General features: G+C 28.7%; 7 protein-coding genes across 7 annotated transcripts; 3 read left to right on the plus strand and 4 right to left on the minus strand. All coding sequences in view use genetic code 12, as the record gives it.

Annotated features, from left to right (window-relative positions):
• Nucleotides 1-113: 113 nt before the first annotated feature.
• KGF55_000310 (uncharacterized protein) lies at nucleotides 114-3,530 on the plus strand (the record flags this gene model as incomplete). Its single annotated transcript, XM_051757887.1, has 1 exon — nucleotides 114-3,530. One exon carries the CDS (start codon nucleotides 114-116, stop codon nucleotides 3,528-3,530), a length of 3,417 nt encoding a protein of 1,138 aa, XP_051617048.1.
• Nucleotides 3,531-3,554: 24 nt separating this feature from the next.
• On the minus strand, nucleotides 3,555-5,876 carry KGF55_000311 (uncharacterized protein; the record flags this gene model as incomplete). The annotated part of the gene is made up of 1 exon (XM_051757898.1): nucleotides 3,555-5,876. The coding sequence occupies one exon, from the start codon at nucleotides 5,874-5,876 to the stop codon at nucleotides 3,555-3,557; it is 2,322 nt and encodes a 773-aa protein (XP_051617049.1).
• Nucleotides 5,877-6,174: 298 nt separating this feature from the next.
• Nucleotides 6,175-8,055, minus strand: ATF1 (Atf1p; the record flags this gene model as incomplete). Its single annotated transcript, XM_051757909.1, has 2 exons — nucleotides 6,175-7,508; nucleotides 8,016-8,055. The coding sequence occupies 2 exons, from the start codon at nucleotides 8,053-8,055 to the stop codon at nucleotides 6,175-6,177; spliced, it is 1,374 nt and encodes a 457-aa protein (XP_051617050.1).
• Nucleotides 8,056-9,553: 1,498 nt separating this feature from the next.
• Nucleotides 9,554-11,380, plus strand: KGF55_000313 (uncharacterized protein; the record flags this gene model as incomplete). The annotated part of the gene is made up of 1 exon (XM_051757920.1): nucleotides 9,554-11,380. One exon carries the CDS (start codon nucleotides 9,554-9,556, stop codon nucleotides 11,378-11,380), a length of 1,827 nt encoding a protein of 608 aa, XP_051617051.1.
• Nucleotides 11,381-12,791: 1,411 nt separating this feature from the next.
• GPD1 (glycerol-3-phosphate dehydrogenase (NAD(+))) lies at nucleotides 12,792-13,952 on the plus strand (the record flags this gene model as incomplete). The annotated part of the gene is made up of 1 exon (XM_051757930.1): nucleotides 12,792-13,952. The coding sequence occupies one exon, from the start codon at nucleotides 12,792-12,794 to the stop codon at nucleotides 13,950-13,952; it is 1,161 nt and encodes a 386-aa protein (XP_051617052.1).
• Nucleotides 13,953-14,119: 167 nt separating this feature from the next.
• Nucleotides 14,120-16,531, minus strand: SET2 (histone methyltransferase; the record flags this gene model as incomplete). Its single annotated transcript, XM_051757941.1, has 1 exon — nucleotides 14,120-16,531. One exon carries the CDS (start codon nucleotides 16,529-16,531, stop codon nucleotides 14,120-14,122), a length of 2,412 nt encoding a protein of 803 aa, XP_051617053.1.
• Nucleotides 16,532-16,791: 260 nt separating this feature from the next.
• On the minus strand, nucleotides 16,792-18,156 carry CMK2 (calmodulin-dependent protein kinase; the record flags this gene model as incomplete). The annotated part of the gene is made up of 1 exon (XM_051757952.1): nucleotides 16,792-18,156. The coding sequence occupies one exon, from the start codon at nucleotides 18,154-18,156 to the stop codon at nucleotides 16,792-16,794; it is 1,365 nt and encodes a 454-aa protein (XP_051617054.1).
• Nucleotides 18,157-18,645: the final 489 nt, after the last annotated feature.

The raw sequence follows: 18,645 nt of genomic DNA on the forward strand, positions 1-18,645 counted from the left end.
CAGAACTTTGTAAAATCAATCTTAAGACATCTCTATTTTTAATTTTTATTTAACTCTTTGAAAAAGCCGCTCTAATTTTATACCATCGTTAATTATTGAGTTTGACCAAGTAGATGCAAGACCAAATCATAAGTCTACGACTAGATTCAGCTGAAACTGTCACAAAGTTTTTAAGATCAAAGGATGAAGATATAGAAAACATTATACAGTTAATTCATGACTTGTTAAATCAAAAATTAGATCTTTACTTCCCAAACTACAAAACATTTATACTTAACTTACTAGTTGACAGATTAAATGAGAGATCCCCATCTTCTCAATTCCATAATTGGAAGTTTAACTATAAGATTTGGAAAATACTCCTTGAATCATGGGACAGTTTTGGAGCATCATCCATGAGTCGAAATGAATGTATCAAAAACCTAGATATAGTAGAGAATTTGATTCAAGTGATGGCTAAGAATGATAAGGATTCATTAAAATGCATCCCTTTAATGTTTGAAACTCTTTTCCGAATGAACCAGAGCGTGTTCATCAAAATTGACGAGTTATTAGGATTGTCCTTACTAAGATCATTTCTAATTTATTTGGGAAAGACAACCAATGTAAAAGCCGATTGGGCTAATATTATAAAGCAACTATATTATAGATCATGCATGATTGAAACTCAAGATATGTCAAAAAAAGTATATTCAAATTTCATGGAATCATTGTTCAATTTAATGATTGATGTTCTATCTTCACCATATCCTTCAGTACCAACGTCTGTTAAAGATGTGTTATTGGATATTTTTACCCGGGTAGTATTTGCTGAAGGTCATATTCAATATTTGAAAAGCAGTTTGGAGAAAATACTAAAAAGTCATGAAATAAACGATTCGTCTTTCTTATATTTTTATCAAATCGTCATCGAGCACTTATCATCTAAAAATATAAAACTTTGTGAAGAACTTTACATATTAATCACTCAAAAACTTCCATCGTTATCAGAATCAATGCTATACATGTTGGCGGAAAGTAAAAAGGCTATTTCGCAAGAATTTATGACAGCTTTGTACAATAAAGAAATCAAAAATAAGCGATACATAGATTTGAACTGGCCAATGGTCAAGTATATTTTTACTATAGACAATGAACTAGCCGGTAAAAAATCTAATTTTATTTTCGAAAAACATAATACGGATTTTGAGATTAACTCAGAAGTTTTGCCGGTGGGAGAAGCTATTTTAAAAGCGTATATAAAAAATAGAGAATTGGTTGAATTCATAACTAAAGTCTGGCCGAAAGCTATTAAAAAAGATGAACTCTGGGACAGTCAAGATTTTGTTATTGCTGTTTCAAAAGGCATACTGACGTTATCGGAGAGACAAATTTTACAGGTAATTCAAACTTCAATTGAACTTGAAATCGACGCTGCTCGTGCAATATTTATAGCGGTAACAATAGGACTTGTTTTTGCATCATCTAAAACTGTTGAGTCTTTGCAAAATACGTTTTTGAAACATAAGCAATATCTCGACAGTAAGGAAGAATTCTGGCAAGTTCATTACAATTTGTTAATACTATATGGACCTAATTTTAGTTTGCACAAGGATCAATTGAAACTAGATTATGATTTGTACTATTACTTCACTGTGTTCAGGCTTTTGGAACTAGATATACCGATTACTTTTGATGAATATGACCAATCAAAATTTATAAAATATTTGTCAGAAAATGATTACTTCATTTCAATTGTTTTTAAAAGATGGTTTATAGTGTTTAACAATTTTTTTTCCAAGAGTAATCAGTTTAAGATTGTGGAAATGGCAATTTACTGGAATAAGACTTATGGGAGACTATTCAGCTCCATCAATGAACAATTTTACGAACAGAGGAAACTTACTACAATTTTACTAGATATATTAATCCAAAAACCGGAACTAAGCTATTCGTGTATTATGCATATTCCTTTTAGTTGTTACCGCAAAGGAATAAGAAAGGAATTGATAGATTCTATAACAATGTATTTTATTGAAACTCAAGACTTAAAGTGTCTTCAATCCTTGCTGTGGATCCTAAGTGTTCCAACTTATCAATCAAAAATTGAAAAAGACTTTGCTACAATGACCGATGTTTTGAATAAATCCAAAAGTGGTGATTGGAAGTACCTTTCATTTGTTATTGCAACAAGCATTTGGAAATCTCAAGTCCAAAAAGTTGAAGACAAAACAAATCAGTTGTACATTGAAAATACGATAACTGAATTGACAAAATATTTAAAAAGCAGTCATACTACCGAGATCGAACCAAAGATTGAACTTTGTTTAGTGATTTTATCACTGTTCGTGCCAACATCCAATGGCCATCTTTTTGCAAAAGAGTTTAATGCTCATTGTATTTTGTCGATAAAATTAGCAATAAAAAATCAAAACTTATTAGCAGTGTCTTGGTATTTATGGGCCCTCGCATCAGTAGAAGATAGATATGTGATAGATTTCAAAGATACTCAAGAAGTTATTTCAATACTTGACTCAAATTTAATGGAAAATGAACAAACTAGAAGAGCCTTGTTCGAGATAATTTGTAAATCTGCTCCTAGGAGTATTTTTGCTGGAAAATATATCATGAGTGTTTTTGTTTTGATCACATCTTTTGAAAAAGAGCATTTGATCTTTCATTTCAATAATTTGGTGAAATACATAGCTAAATTTGCTTCCGAAGACATGTTGTCCTTCAAAGAAATATCCAAATTCTTGATACAGTCGGCTTCCGATTTAGATGAAGGTAAATCATACGTTGGATCGATCTGCTTGTTAATTTCTGCGATATTGAGAAATGTCTCGAAAGAATCTGATCCTTTTGTTACCACCAAACTATTTGCAATTCTTTTGAAGTACTCGTCATGCATTAAGAACGAGGTGGTGTCGGATGAAGTCTTAATCACAATCAAAAAGTTATTGGTGGAAAATCAATTTATTTTTAATCAACATATATTGGAAATGACAATAGCATTGATCCAAAAACTTTCGTCTACCTCATCAAAGTCAAGCACCTACATAAATTCTACACGAGTTTTATCAACCATATTATTACATCATAGATATAAATTAACAGCGCGGCACCATCTAATCATAAATAGTATATCATCTATGTTAGAGTTATTAGTAAGCTCATCTTCACTAGGGAAAGATATAGCATCAGCCCAGGCATTTAGTAGATTAATGACCAATCTATGTGAACCACAAGAAAGAATCAACGATGCATTAGATTCAACGAATAACACTTTAACTACATCCGCCAATTTTTTCAAAAAGTCATTAAGAAATCATTTGCCGGTATTAACGATCAATTACATTTACTTAAATTTGAAGTATTCTTTCCATAAAGAAATCAATGATATATTGACAAGTGGGATCTTTCTAATATTTGATCTTTTGTCAAAACATGAATTGGCAATGATTAATTCCTCGTTAGACTATGCAGGGAAGGCTTTGTTTAAAACTATGTATCATAATTATAACGAGTATTGGAAATGGAAGGATCAGTAAGGTTAAATTGCATAAATTAAAATTTTATATAGGTACATATCTATTTGGATCGTTATATAAAATTTTACCAAAATTTTTTCTCACTGATAAATTCATTAGTTTCATAAATTCCCATATCTTTAAATCACTTGCATCCTGAATTTGCTGTAATGTAAAATCTTTACGTTGATGATGATGTGAGTATTCATATCGTAGTATATCTTTTCTTGTTATGATACCAGCCAATAATCCATTTTCTTCAATCAAGATATATCGAGGTCCCAACTTTAAAAATATATCTAAAATGTTTTCCAAAGCTGTATTTATATTTACAGTTAATGGTGACTTGTTCACAAAGAAGCTAAAATCAATTGAGTCTATGGAGTTTTGGTTCTCAGTATTGAAGTTACATACAACATCATCATTGACAATTCCATCTTTTTGTTTGAGATTGTACTCTAACTCATACCTTGATATGTAACCTTGAATTTTTGGGCTATTCCCAGATTGTATTATTGGATAGCCCCTGTATGTAGTTTTATTTAATGTCGTTTTCAATTGTTCCAAAGTTAATGAATCATTTGAATCACTCGAAAAACAAACAACAGCTGAAGACATGGCCGATGCTACACTAGTACCAAACGAATAATCTTCTTTAGCATCGATTAATGGAAGTCCATTGAATTTAATCATTTGATCGGCTATTCCTCCTTTACCCCATTTATCATTTATACTTTTGGTAATAGCGACAACAATCATAGTTGGAATAATATAACGTACGGCACCAGTCAATTCAAACATAATTATAACGACAGTGACAGTTAAATCAGTTATTCCACAGAGTCCTGCACCTGCACCTAAAAAAGCATAAGTTCCTGGAATAATACATTTCTCTCCTTCTTTACATGCTGAAAAAATTAATGAATTAGGATGGGATTTGTAAATATGATCAATTATTATACCCAAAGCTCTTCCAAAAGTAGCGCCTGCAGCCATCGATGGTACGAATATTCCTGCTGGTACTTTGCATCCATATGTTATTATGGTGAGACACATTCTTGCAAAAGTTGCAAATATCAATGATACTAATATTCCTGTTTTATTCTTGTTAGGATCACATATAGGTAAATTAAAAGTTGAATCACATTCATGAAACAACATTTGTATCGATTCAGTCATGTCAAGTCTTAAGAATTGATTGAAATATGAAAAACTAGCTGTTAATAAAGTTAAAATTACAACTTCTCTAACTGCAAATGAAGCTAAATATTTCTTCCTAAATCCAACAACTCTGATATTAAATTTTGATACAATAATTCCGTAAACACCACCAAATATTCCTAATATTATGTAAACTGGAATTTCAAAATAATGCCAATTTGTGTCATAGGTCACTTCGAAAAGAACCAATTGACCTGTTCGAAACGGATTAATAGCTGCTAAAGTTGTAACAGCAATCAAGGAACAAAAATATGATTTCCATAATGTCGATAATTGAAAAATCGATGATATTTCTTCTACTGAAAATAAAACTCCCCCCATTGGAGAGCCAAATGCAACTGCTACCCCAGCTGCAGCTGTGGCAGTCAAGAACTCTCTACCCTTAGAAGCTGATTTTTTATATTTTGTAATTAATTTTGCAATAGAATTACCAACACATACAGCATAATGAACACTGGGACCTTCCTTCCCGACACTTAATCCAGATCCTATAGCTAATGGTAATCCCAAACTTTTAATAAGTAATGTCCACCAACCTAAAAATCCATCCATTACAAATCCTGAAACAATACATTTTATTTCACTTATTCCTGACCCTGCTGCAAACGGTGCATAAAATTTAACAAGCTTAGCAGCTGTATATGATAATGAAATTGATATTAATACAAAGATGATATAATTTAAAAATTCAAATCTAGACCATTTACTCCAATTTTCACATTTTTCTTCTTCTTCACCCCAACAACAAAAATTTTCACTTAAATAAAATACATTTTTACAATATCCAACTCTTAGACTTGCTAAAAATGAAGTTATAATATTTAAACATCCAGCTATTAATCCAATAACAATTCCCATTATAGCTAGCACAATCCAATTCAAAATTTGTGATAAAATTTTATCTTTTAAATTAGTTGAACCACTATGAAATTTCTTGATTTTTAATAATCTTTGTTTTTGTTCATCTAATTCATCTTCAACCCAATCTATCGTCCTAAAGTCATTGAATCTTGAAACTTCTGGTATTGAATCTTGATTTACCCATGATCCTGTTTTGGAGTCTCTGATTGATATCGTTGATTCTGGTGTCAGTTGAACTAATGTGTCATCAAACGATTCATTAAACTGTTGGAAAGTAGATGTCATTATATAAACATGGTTCTTTTGGTTTAATATAGTCCAGTTGTCAGTCTTTTCAGATCTTGAGTTTAATATTAGCTTATCGAGAAAATTCAAGTTATTCAAAATAATTATTTTTCAGATTTTGTTTCATTTTACCACCTAAGGTTTGTACAAGCTTTAAATAATGTCAAACTGAAATATTACTTATTACTTATTAATTATTAAAATACTTAGTCTATCTATAAGCTATAAACCATTAATCCATCCTCTTCATCTATTTCTATACTTGATTCATGTTCCCGAACCTCTCAATGTTACCATTTTACAGCGCGTAATTAATCATATTATCATGTAAATTATCAATTAAATGATCAAAATTGTCATACCCTTCCAAATCATCAAATGAAAAGTCATAATAACTTAGAACGAAATTCAAACCTCCAGTTAAAGTGGATACGACACTAAGCATAAATTCAGAAGCGTATGGAGCCATATCTTGCGCAAAAATCATATCTTCTATTTCCCAATATTTATCTTGTTTATCAATTTGATAATTTGGTGTTCTAATTAATCCTAAATTCGATATCTTTACAGCATCTGCTTTTGGTTTGTTTAATTGTGAATAAAATAAATCTTCATTTTTAGGATCTTTTAAATCTGCTTTGTCTAACCATGGTTTTAAAGCATTTAATGCTCTTTTATTACTACAACCATCAACAATTATTTTGTTTGCTTCTCTCACCAAATTCCATGAAAACTCCTTAATCGGTGGTAAATTCAATACAAAACCCATACTTGCCAGAGTGCCAAATATTTTATAATTTTGATCATCTAAAATTTTCTTATAAGCCAATGGTGCAACTGATGAATTGAAATGTCTACGTAATGTCATTGCACATCTATGAGTTGTATAATCTTTTTGGCCAAATACTGGTTGCATTGTGAAAGCATGTATGATTTCGATATAAGAAGTCAATGAAACTTTTTCTTCTTTACATTTGATCAATATCTTCTTAGTTTCTTCTGGAGTAAAATTGATCAATTTGAATGCAATATCATCTGTAAATTTTGCTGGATATCGACCTTTCCATTTAGTAGGATAATCTATTGGAATAAGTTTTTCATGATACAATGGATTTCCATAAGAGTAATCTAAATTCACATCTTCGAAAAAGATATCCATCGGAGGTGGCAATGAATTTTTGATAAATTTTTGATCTTTTTCAAAATTGAATAATTCTGAATCTAAAGAAATATTTGTATCGTCAAAGATACCATATTCCTTTTCAAGAAATTCTTTATTTAACTCATTCTCAACAAATGCTAGATTCTCAACGAAAACTTCATGAAAATAATTAGCAACCAAACCATCAGCTATAGTATGTTCAAAACTAACAGATAAGGTTTTGTCCCCAAGTAGTATTAGTCTAAATAAGGGTTTCTGTGAATACAATTCAAAAATAGAAGTCTTATTGACAAACTTCAAGAACTTTTCATTGACTCTACCATCAGTAATGTAACCTTCTGGTTCAACTAATTCCAAAACATCTCCAAATCTAACTGAATTTAATGGATAATATTTAAATGAATCTAAATCTGAATCAAAATAAACATTTGATACTGATATATGATAATCCAAAATTGTTTTTCTTAAAGCTTTGAAAAATAGATGTAAATTCAGTAAATCATGATTATAAATTGCAGTAACTTGAAAACTTCTATAACAATTAGTTGCAGTCCTTGATCTAAAAAAGTTCTCACATGGACTTAATTTTCTTGAAATTATTATTTCTTCTTCACCCACTTGATCATTTATGTTTGACATATTATTTTTTTGATCAATTCCCTTTAAATATTCGTTTCAATAGGAGGAAAAGACTAATTTCAATATACTTTTGAGTTTCATCATTGAAAGATTATAAAGGTCTTAATTATCAGAGTCAATTGTACTATTGAGTCACAAAAAATTACCTAGTCCAATACCGTTGATATTTTTACGAGACGATCGTGGACTTCCCAAAACAGCAAAATATTCCGCAGTAAGTACCAACTGCATTTGCAACATGAATAATGTATTTCGTCCTTATAGATTCAATATCTTTCAAGAAGCTTAGTTAAATTGTCTTGTTGTCAACCTACACATTTATCATAATTACAAAATACATCTGCTATAAGTTATAATAGGCAATCTTAATTTGAACATCTGTACCTCAATACTTTTAATTTGCTAAATTTTGCAACAATTTGTATCGAAACACATTTCAAATTCTCAAAGCGATCTAAGATTTTGTTCTTTGTAGAAAATGAAATTGAATAAGTACCAACACGGTTGAAGAGGAATCTCTTCTTCATTTGCGACTCTATAGGACGGCTGAAATTGGTTTACGAGATTCTATTATATACGAAAGAATATCTCATTAATTATTTCAAGATGTGAAACATCATGTAATGGTTAAGAAGTCATTTTACACACAGGCATAAAGATAAGATTTACAAAGTAGTCACCAAATCAGTTTGCTAGCATCTGAAGCTATTATCTGTAATAGTTTGAACCTAAGCAAACTTCGCGACTGTTTTTTTATATTCTTATTTTCTCGAAATCAACTAATCATTTAAATCATTTGAAAATTTCTATCTCATTACAAATTCTGTATAATTGATTTGCTTTAGTCTACTAATAAACAGCATAGGTTTGGCAGAATGTTTACCAGCAATAAGTTTGCCTCCAACACGTTTGTTGCTACATAAGCTTTCTAAATTTCCACTCAGTCTCGTATTACTATAAGAAGTTTCAAACACGTCTATTCAAATTTATATATTTATCGATTTGCTTTAATAACTGTAAATCACGTGCGCAAAAAAAGTGTGTAAAATAAAAAAAATAAAAATATTTTAAATTGAATTTGAATTTGCCATAATTACGTTACAAATAAAATAAATAATTTACAGTAAGTATGGTTATATTTATTTTTGACATTTAAATAAGACATACAACTACATATCATTTAATATATCATCATAATCATATAAGTTGAAACTAAAACCACCTAAACAAAAATATTATCCATTTTCTTTACCACTTAATCTTTGTCTTTGAAAGAAAGTAATGATAATTTTTTGAAACAGAGAACGGAAAAAATACGAGTTACAAACCTTTTTATTTAATATTTCAAATTTTAATTTACAACTTTTATTGTAACAACGTTTAGTTGATCAAAATTACGTTAACAACGGACCAAGAGTAAGTATTTAGTTCAAACACGATTGTAATATTCATAGATATTTGATTCAAATTAGATTTAAAAGTCCCACACTTTTAAAATTCATTTTTTAGGAGTGTTATAGAAACAAATCATAATTCATCATCACTAAATAAAATATGAAACATGATACAAACAAACGGCCCCAAGCGTGTTATGAGATTTTAAATTTCGCAATATTGCTTTCGAGAAATTTTAAATACTTAATTTTATAAGTCTAAACTAAAAGAATGTCAATTATTATTATTATTTTATCTTGGAATATATAAACTGTGGCTGTTTGGTTTTTACATTTTTATTTATGAACAATAAAATATTTAAAAATAACCAAAATAAATATTAGAAAAAGAAAGATCATAACAACAACATAAATGGTTCAAAGAGGGAAGAATCAATAAAGTGAATATAGTTGAAAATCCAAACTTTTGAATCAAATGTCATATGAATAATCAAAAATCAATAAATAATAATAGAAATACTAACTATTATAAAAAGGAAGAAAAAGAAGATAATACAACAAATCGAGTAAATAATCAATATATAAATACAAATTCATCAAGAATAGTATTACCATCACAAGAACATCCTATACAAACAGGTGGTAAAAGAAATAATAAAAATCAAAATTTAGCATCACCATTTATTAGACAACATTTATCTCATTCACCAATATTACAATCACAAACTCCGAATCAAACATCGCATTATAATCAACAACAACAACAACAACAACAACATCAACAACAGCAACAACAGCAACAATTACCTCAGCTTCAAAGATATCAGAATCAAACTAATGAAAGAAGAATGAGTTTCACAATGTTTTCACCGAATGCTACTACTAGCCCTTTGTATCCTATTACATCAAATACAAGAGGAAATAATAGTAATAATAACAACAACAATAGTCCATCAAATGCAAATTCACCTGGTGCTATTAAAAAAATTAAACAAGAAGATTATTTATATCATGCTTCAACTTTACCTCCATCACCATTAGCTGGATCATCATTACAACCAAATATTAGTTATACACGTAGATCAAATCAAATACTGACACCAAGTGCAACAAATTTCAAAAAAGCACCATCTCCAGAAAATGAAAATGAAGATGAAAGATTTTTAAGATTAGCAAGAGATGCATTAGTAGCTACTGCTAGAGGAATTGATCAAAGAAATAGAGGTTTAGTTGATCCAACTATACTGGATTTATTAACAAGATTACAATATGCTTCATCACCTCATGGTAATCCTATAGCGAAACTGGAAAATTTACAAACTAATGTATCTGGTCAATTAAATATTCAAGAATTTTATGAACTGTTTCCAAATTTAAGTAATGATATATTTTCAGGTAATCAACTGGATAATCAACAAGATAAAAAAATAATTCCAATTAATGATCAAAATAGTGGTGGAAACAGTAATAGTAGTGGGTTGTTGAAAAGTAGACATCATCCAGCAGGAAATGCATCTGGTTGGAATTTTTTAATTGGTGAACCATTACAATTGAAAGCAGATAGTGAAAGAAGTCCCTTAAATAATCTAAATGTAACAAATGATTTTCAAAAATCAGATCATGATATACTAAATAAACCTCAACTACCGAAAACTAAATCTTCAGGAAAAATAACTAAAAAGACCAAACAACCTAAATCACAATCATTACAACAACAACTGCAACTTCAACAACAAAATTCAACAACAAATGATCCATCAAGAAAATTCCTTTGTTCAAAATGTTCAATGTCATTTAGAAGATCATCAGATTTAAAAAGACATGAAAAACAACATTTAAGTATTCCACCAAATATTTGTGAATTTTGTGGTAAAGGATTTGCAAGAAAAGATGCTTTAAAAAGACATATTGGTACATTAACTTGTAAAAGAAATGCTGATAAAAAATTATATATTGATAATTTAAATTATTTAAAAAATAAAATTAATTTAAATCAAAAAGTTATTAATGATCAACAACATTTAAAACAACTGCAACAACAACAACAACACCATAATCATAATCAACAACAAGAAGAAGATGAAGCTGATGATGGCGATGATGATGATAACGATGATGACGACGATGATGATGATGATGATGATGAAGAGGATGAAGAGGAAGAAGATATAGAAGATGATAATCAAGTGGAAGAAAGACAAATTAAAAAAATTAAAACCAATACCAATGTTAATGATGACAGAAACAATAAAAATAATGAAGATAGTCCGAAATTTCCAACTTATGGTTATCAAAAACTGAATTGGTGATAAAAGAAAAGTATAATGATATAATCTAGTTTAAAGTTTTTTTCTCCATCTAGAGATTTTAGCATAATAGTTCATAATAGTATAAAAATTCACATAGTATAAAAATACTTCTTTTTTTTTGCAAGAGTGGAAGATGGTTATTCTTAAACAGATAGAGCGTTTATTTTTAAGTGGTTCCTTTTCTGTTGATTGATTCAAATCTCGTAATTACTTTATGACGTATTATTTTTCCGTTTTACCAGTTTCTCGATCTCGATCCAAAAATTTTGCAGATTCGACATGTCGGTTCAAAGGAAAAACAAAACTTATTGAACAAAAAAAAATAAAAAAAAATAAAAAACCGTTTAACGGTTGACTAATAAACTTTTAATCCCGTTAGATGCATAGTCTTTTAATATCTTGTTCCAAATAGGTTTTAATTATAGCAATGCAGAAGGACTGAAAGATGTAAGTAAAATTCAAAAGAAAGATTGCTACTCCAAATAATTTTAAAAATCTGGGGTAGTCTATAATTAAATTTATTTCGAGTTTTCTGAAACTACATAGTTAGTGTTCTAAATCACAAAGATAAAAGATCATAATGTTAAGCCTAGCCTAATTAAATAATTTTATTATCGCTTGACTTCTTTAATTCAAATTTTAAAACAAATTATAACCGAGAAAATGGACGTAGGTCAATAAGGGCTGAACCTATCTCATTAGTAGAATCAAAACCAGGCCCCCTCAAAGTTAGTTGAAAGATGCTGTAGCTCTTGTCTAAATAGCCCGAACAAAACTTTGGCTTTTTCATCTCTCTTGCTTCACTCATTGCAAAATATCTGTCGTAATAGACTGCAAAAAGAAAGGAAAAGCCAGTTAGTTGTACTGTAACGACTTCGAGAAGTAATCTAACTCAGATTTAAGATACACCGGATCAGATAGATACCATTCAATGTCTCTTCTTGAGTTTATAGATCAGCTCAATATCTTAAGTTGATCAATGGCAAATTTCTTTTGTAAATTGTTAATTGGTTGTTTATTCAATATTGAATTATAATTTTCCTCGGTTTACCACCTTACAAATTAAAACAACACAAAGATAAATTTATTCTATCAAAATTAGTAAAGTTACATTCAATCAGAAAAATTTCACAGTATTAGAATAAAATATAAAAGATTACATGGAAAACTTTCATCAAAATTTTTAAATGAACTAGGATATATATAGCACAGTATATAGAAGTTTCAATTTATTCACAAATTCATCATAGACTTAATAGACGTTGACTTGTTTTGATATCACTAAATTGACACTTATAGATACAAATCAAATTTACAAAATAGATAATAGATAAAATTGCACAGATTATTCAAATTTCAATTCAAATTTTCACAATATCATAAATATTATTCCCAAACCATTATATTCAAAATGTCATCAGCTCAAAATAGATTATCACAAGTTGCAAATATTTTAACTCCAAAAACAAAACCAAATCCAAAAAATTCTTTAACTCCTGAACATCCTTTTAAAATTTGTGTTATTGGATCAGGTAATTGGGGTACAACTATTGCTAAAGTATTAGCAGAAAATGCATTAGCAAGACCTCATTTATTTAGTCATTATGTTAAAATGTGGGTATTTGAAGAAAAAATTGATAATGATAAAAATTTAACAGATATTATAAATATTCAAAATGTTAATATAAAATATTTACCAGGTGTAAAATTACCAACAAATTTAATTGCTGAACCTGATTTATTAAAAACTGTTGAAGGTGCAGATTTAATTGTTTTTAATTTACCTCATCAATTTTTACCAAAAATTTTAAAACAATTAAAAGGTAATGTACCACCAACTGCAAGAGCCATATCTTGTTTAAAAGGTTTAGAAGTAAATAAAGATGGTTGTAAATTATTAAGTACTTATATTACTGAAGAATTAGGTATTACTTGTGGTGCATTATCTGGAGCAAATTTAGCTCCTGAAGTTGCAAGACAAAAATGGTCAGAAACAACTATTGGTTATACATTACCTTCTGATTTTAGAGGTGCAGGTAAAGATATTGATCAATTCGTTTTAAAAGCTGCTTTTCATAGACCATATTTCCATGTAAATGTTATACAAGATGTTGCAGGAGTATCAGTAGCTGGAGCATTAAAAAATATTGTAGCATTAGCAGTTGGATTTGTTGAAGGTTTAGGATGGGGTGATAATGCCAAGGCAGCAATAATGAGAGTTGGATTATTAGAAACAATAAAATTTTCAGAAACTTTTTTTCCAGAATCAAAAGCTGAAACTTTTACTGCTGAATCAGCTGGTGTTGCAGATTTAATAACTACTTGTTCAGGAGGTAGAAATGTTAAAGTTGGAAGATATATGGCACAAACTGGTGCATCAGCAGAAGTTGCTGAAAAAAAATTATTAAATGGTCAATCTTCTCAAGGTATTGTTACTGCAAAAGAAGTTCATGAATTATTAGAAAATACTGATAAATTAGATGAATTCCCATTATTTGAAGCAACTTATCAAATCATTTATGGATCAGAATCAATTGAAAATTTACCAAACTTATTAAACACTAATGCTTAGATAGAGAGAAACTTCTTCAATACCTTTCAACCGTAACTGTAATTATTTTGTAAATGTTTTTATCAATTTTGTTAGAAATTTATAGAGAGAAATAAACGATAGATTTTAAATAATGATAAGATTATTGATACTTTTTTCATCTATAAGTATTACATGTATTATAATTTTTATTCAATTTTTTGTTTTTTAAAATCATGTTTTTCCACAGTTTCAGGTTCATAAGTATCATTTTCATCATCAACATCATCATAACTTGTATTTGTATTTGTATTAGCATTTGTATTTGAATTTGAATCTACACTTCCACCATTAGCTTTTCTTTTATTTTCTTTTTTAGTTTTATATTTAATTAAAAATTTTTCCATATAAGAATTAGAATATTGTTTTATCTTTTTTAATTTATGTTTATCTAATTCTTTTGGTACTGAATTAATTTCATTATTTTGTTTAATTTCCTTTGTGGCTAAAGTATTTACAAGATCTTTTGCACAACCTTTTACATTATCTTTACCAATTTGTGATTCAAAAGATTTTATAAGATTTGGTACATGTTTAGCTAAAACATGTTTCCATTGTTGTTCTAATGAAACTTCTTTTTTAGGTTTTGATGATGACAGTGATGATGAATGTGATGAATGTGATGATTTTTTATGACTTGAAGAATGCTCTTTCTTACGATCTTTATGTTTATCTCTTTTTTTATGATCAGATGAACGATGATGTCCATTCAGTTTAGATTTTTCTTTAGTTTCTTCAACTTGTGTTGATTTAGCTAATTCAATTAATGCTTTTAATTGTAATTCCCTATCAATTAATTCTTGAGCTTTTAATTTTCTTTCTTCTTGTATTCGTTCTTCTTCTCTTCTTGCAATTTCTAATTCAAATTTTGATTTATTTTGTTGTATTTGTTGTTGTTGTTGTTGTTGTTGTTGTTGTAAATTTTGATCTGCACTTGGTCCGATTGGTAATTTTGGTCTTACCGGTATTGAACCAAATGGTAAATCCCAAGTAGTTTCTTTTGTTTGAGTGTTATAAAAATAATATTTTCGAGAATTATTATCAAATGTTGATTTCCAATTTCTTGGTAATCTATATCCATCATATATTTCCGGTTGATCAACATTATTGTGACTGTCTAGTTGATTATCATTGTTTTGAAGATCTGACAGTTGGTATTGATAATCATTATTTGGTTGATGTTCAGGTGATCTTGATACTCTTCCATATGAAGCCATCAAAGAATTATCTGTACTTTGACCTTTTGGAATTCTATAAGCAATTTCTAATACGGACCATTTATCTAGTAATTCTTGTATTAAATCTTTTATATCTTCATTACTTGTAATAGATTGTATTTCTTTTAAGACATCTTCAATTTGTGATGATGATATTTTATTTTTAGTTTTAGCTGGCCATTTCGATAGTATATTCAATATCAGTGTAATTAATTCTTCATCATTGGTTTCTTGTAAAATTCCTGCCAAAGTCTTATGTCCATGAAATTTAACCATTAAGGAATTAATATAGGAATCTTCAGTTAATTCCATTCTTCCAATTAATTTTTGAATGATAGATTGTTGTTGAGCTTTCATTAATGCAGCCATAACTTTAGATACATCATATTCTTGCATTGGTTGAATTTCTAAACTTTGTATAAACATTTCATTAATTGTAGAATCATCTTTTTGATATTTTGATCTAAGATGTTTATTTTCTTTTAACCAAGCTTTTTCAATTCTTGAAGTAACTCCTAAAGCTTCTGCAAAACCTTCAGGTAATAATAATGCAGCATCTGTTTGAGTTTTACCACCCATAAATTTAAGACAATTTGGTTCACCACAATAACATGGTTGTGATTGTGCTCCATATCTATCAACATTATAATCAAAAGTAATTTCTTCTCCTGGTATTATTTTTCTTTTTGAAAAAATCCCCATTCTTAATTTATCACCAACTACCCATTTATCAACAAATGCATTTGGATTACATGAATGATTAACAAATCTTGCTAATGAACCCTTTTCAGTAGCATCTATAAATGAATCAGTTTTCAACATCATGAAATAAAAATGTTTATATTGTTTTACATCGTATTCAACCATTTTATTTCGGAATGTCGGTTCATCAATAACTTCTCCAATATATTCATAAATAAACTGACCTTCATTTATAGTTGAATTTGCTCTTAATCCATATCCTTTAAGTTCAGTTTGAAAAACAGACACATCTGCATATTCTCTTTTTTGAAATCTTTGATTTTGACAATCTTCGCCACATAAACAATGTTTATTTGTACATTCAACAGAAGTAATTCTATTAATACAATTTGAATGTTCTCCACATGCTAAATTCTTTTGTAATTCACTATCCCATTCTTCTTCACAATCACAAGTTATATATTCTGTTTTTCTTTTTGGTTTCTTATCATTTGGATTAATTTTAGAAGATGATCCTAAATCTTTTCTTTTATATGTACATGCTTCTAATTCTTCAAATTTACTTAATGCTTCTTCAGTTTTATCTTCCGCGTCAAGGTATAATTGAGGAGTATAATCTCCATTTGTTTTAACACCATTCATTCAAAACCTTCTCTTTGTTTTTCTTTGTTAACACATCAAAATTGAATAAATAAAAATTTCAATGTTTTTATCTAAGTTATTTGTATTTACAACCAACTGATCTTTTGTGGAATCACGATACTCGATACACAAATTTTTTTTTTTTTTTTTCGATTTGTCGTTAAATAAAATAAATAACAAACAAAAAGTATTAAATTATCAAAGTGTAATATTATTAATACAAAATACTATAAAAAAATAAGGTTCATCATACTTATGAATCATTCTTTGCCTTCGCTTTTGCTTGTGATTTTTTCTTTATCTTTATCTTTATAGGTTTGTTCTTCATCTCGATAACTAGAAACTCTATGTTTATTTTCAGAAGCGGCATGAACTAATTGTACAAATGCATTAGAAGCTGCATTAGTTTTAAGACCTGACGCCGAAGCCAAGGAATCTTTTGAACGATTTGGATCTTGTTTTGTAGCACTTAAAGCATCATTTAATTTTTGCCAATTTGTTAAAGCTTCACCATCAGTACTTTGTTTTTTACTTAAATTTCCTTCTTCATTAAATAAATTGATTTCACTTGGATCATCATCTTCTTCAGTTTGCATTTGTTTTAATTTATTAATTCTATTTTGTAATTTAACAAGTGCAATAGCTTGTCTAAATTTAGCTTTAGCATCGAAACCTTCTTTAACATTGGGTAATAAGTCAGTTTCATTATGTTGATGAGCTATAGATACTAACCATGGATCTTCTAATAATTGTGTAGCTGTTGGTCTATTGTCAGGATCATATTGTAATGCTTTAATTATAAATCTTCTAGCGTCTTTTGATACATCCCTCCAATAATCGGCGTGAAATATGACGGCATTATTATGTTTGACTTCATTTATAAAATCTGATACATTTTCTGATCTAAATGGAGAATAACCACAAAGTAAAGTATATGTGACAACACCTAATGACCAAATATCACATGGTTTACCATGTCCAGTACCTAATATTACTTCAGGAGCAGCATAACCAAAAGAACCAGCAGAAGATGTTAATTTTTCAGAAGCATCTTGTAATCTTTTAGCTATACCAAAATCAGCTAAAACAATAGGACTATTTTCATCTTCTGTTAAATATAATACATTTTCAGGTTTTATATCTCGATGAACAATATCTTTATTATGTAAATATTGTATAGCTTCCAACATTTGAATCACTACTAATGAAGCATCATGTTCAGTAAATCTACCTTTACTTATAATACGATCAAATAATTCACCACCAGTAGCTAATTGAGTTACTAAATAAAATTTATCTTTACTTTCAAACCAATCTCTAAATCCAACTATATGAGGATTATGTAATTCTTCTAATAATTTCATTTCATCTAATACTAATTGTTCATTTCCTTTTAATGCTTTTTTTAAAATGATTTTAACTGCAACATCTTCTCCAGTTTCTCTATCTCTTGCATATCTTACTATTCCAAATGAACCAGCTCCTAATGTTCTTCCAAATATATATCGCTGCTTTCTCTCATATGAATCTGGTTGTCCTTTTAATTTATTTACAAAATGTTTAAATTGATTTTGACTTTGATCTTTGTGTGGTTGTGAGGTTGTACTTTTTACGTCCGACAGCATTCTTTGGTAATTTTTAGGTCAATTGCTTTATCAGTTCCAATAATTTGGTGAACTAACACAATTGAGAAGGGTGTAGTTGTTAATGAAGGTCTTGTAATAATAAATTATGGAGTACAATAATAATCACTTCTTAAAATTAATTTCTTAATTGCGTTTAAATATTCTCCCCTTAATTTAAAATCGATTACGTATTACGAGAATTTATTATTTTAATATACTGTATTTGGAATGTCAAGATTCCTTCTTCAAGTCTTGTAAAATCTTCATCAAGACCCTATGCTTGATTTCAAAAACAGTCGGAACTTAGTCTAAAAACTTGGCAGAAATATATCTATAAGAAATTTCATGTCATTCGTCTTTCATATAATGAGAGTTGAAACTATAAATAGAATCAAATTTATTACAAAATTTCATTTGTTCTATGTACGTGTAATGATTTTATCCGATCAAACATAGCCGTATTTGACTTACTACAATAAAATATTAAAT

Source organism: Candida pseudojiufengensis, assembly GCF_024610245.1.
Source record: "Candida pseudojiufengensis strain CBS 10847 chromosome Unknown scaffold6, whole genome shotgun sequence".
Classification (NCBI taxonomy): Eukaryota; Fungi; Ascomycota; class Pichiomycetes; order Serinales; family Debaryomycetaceae; genus Lodderomyces; species Lodderomyces pseudojiufengensis.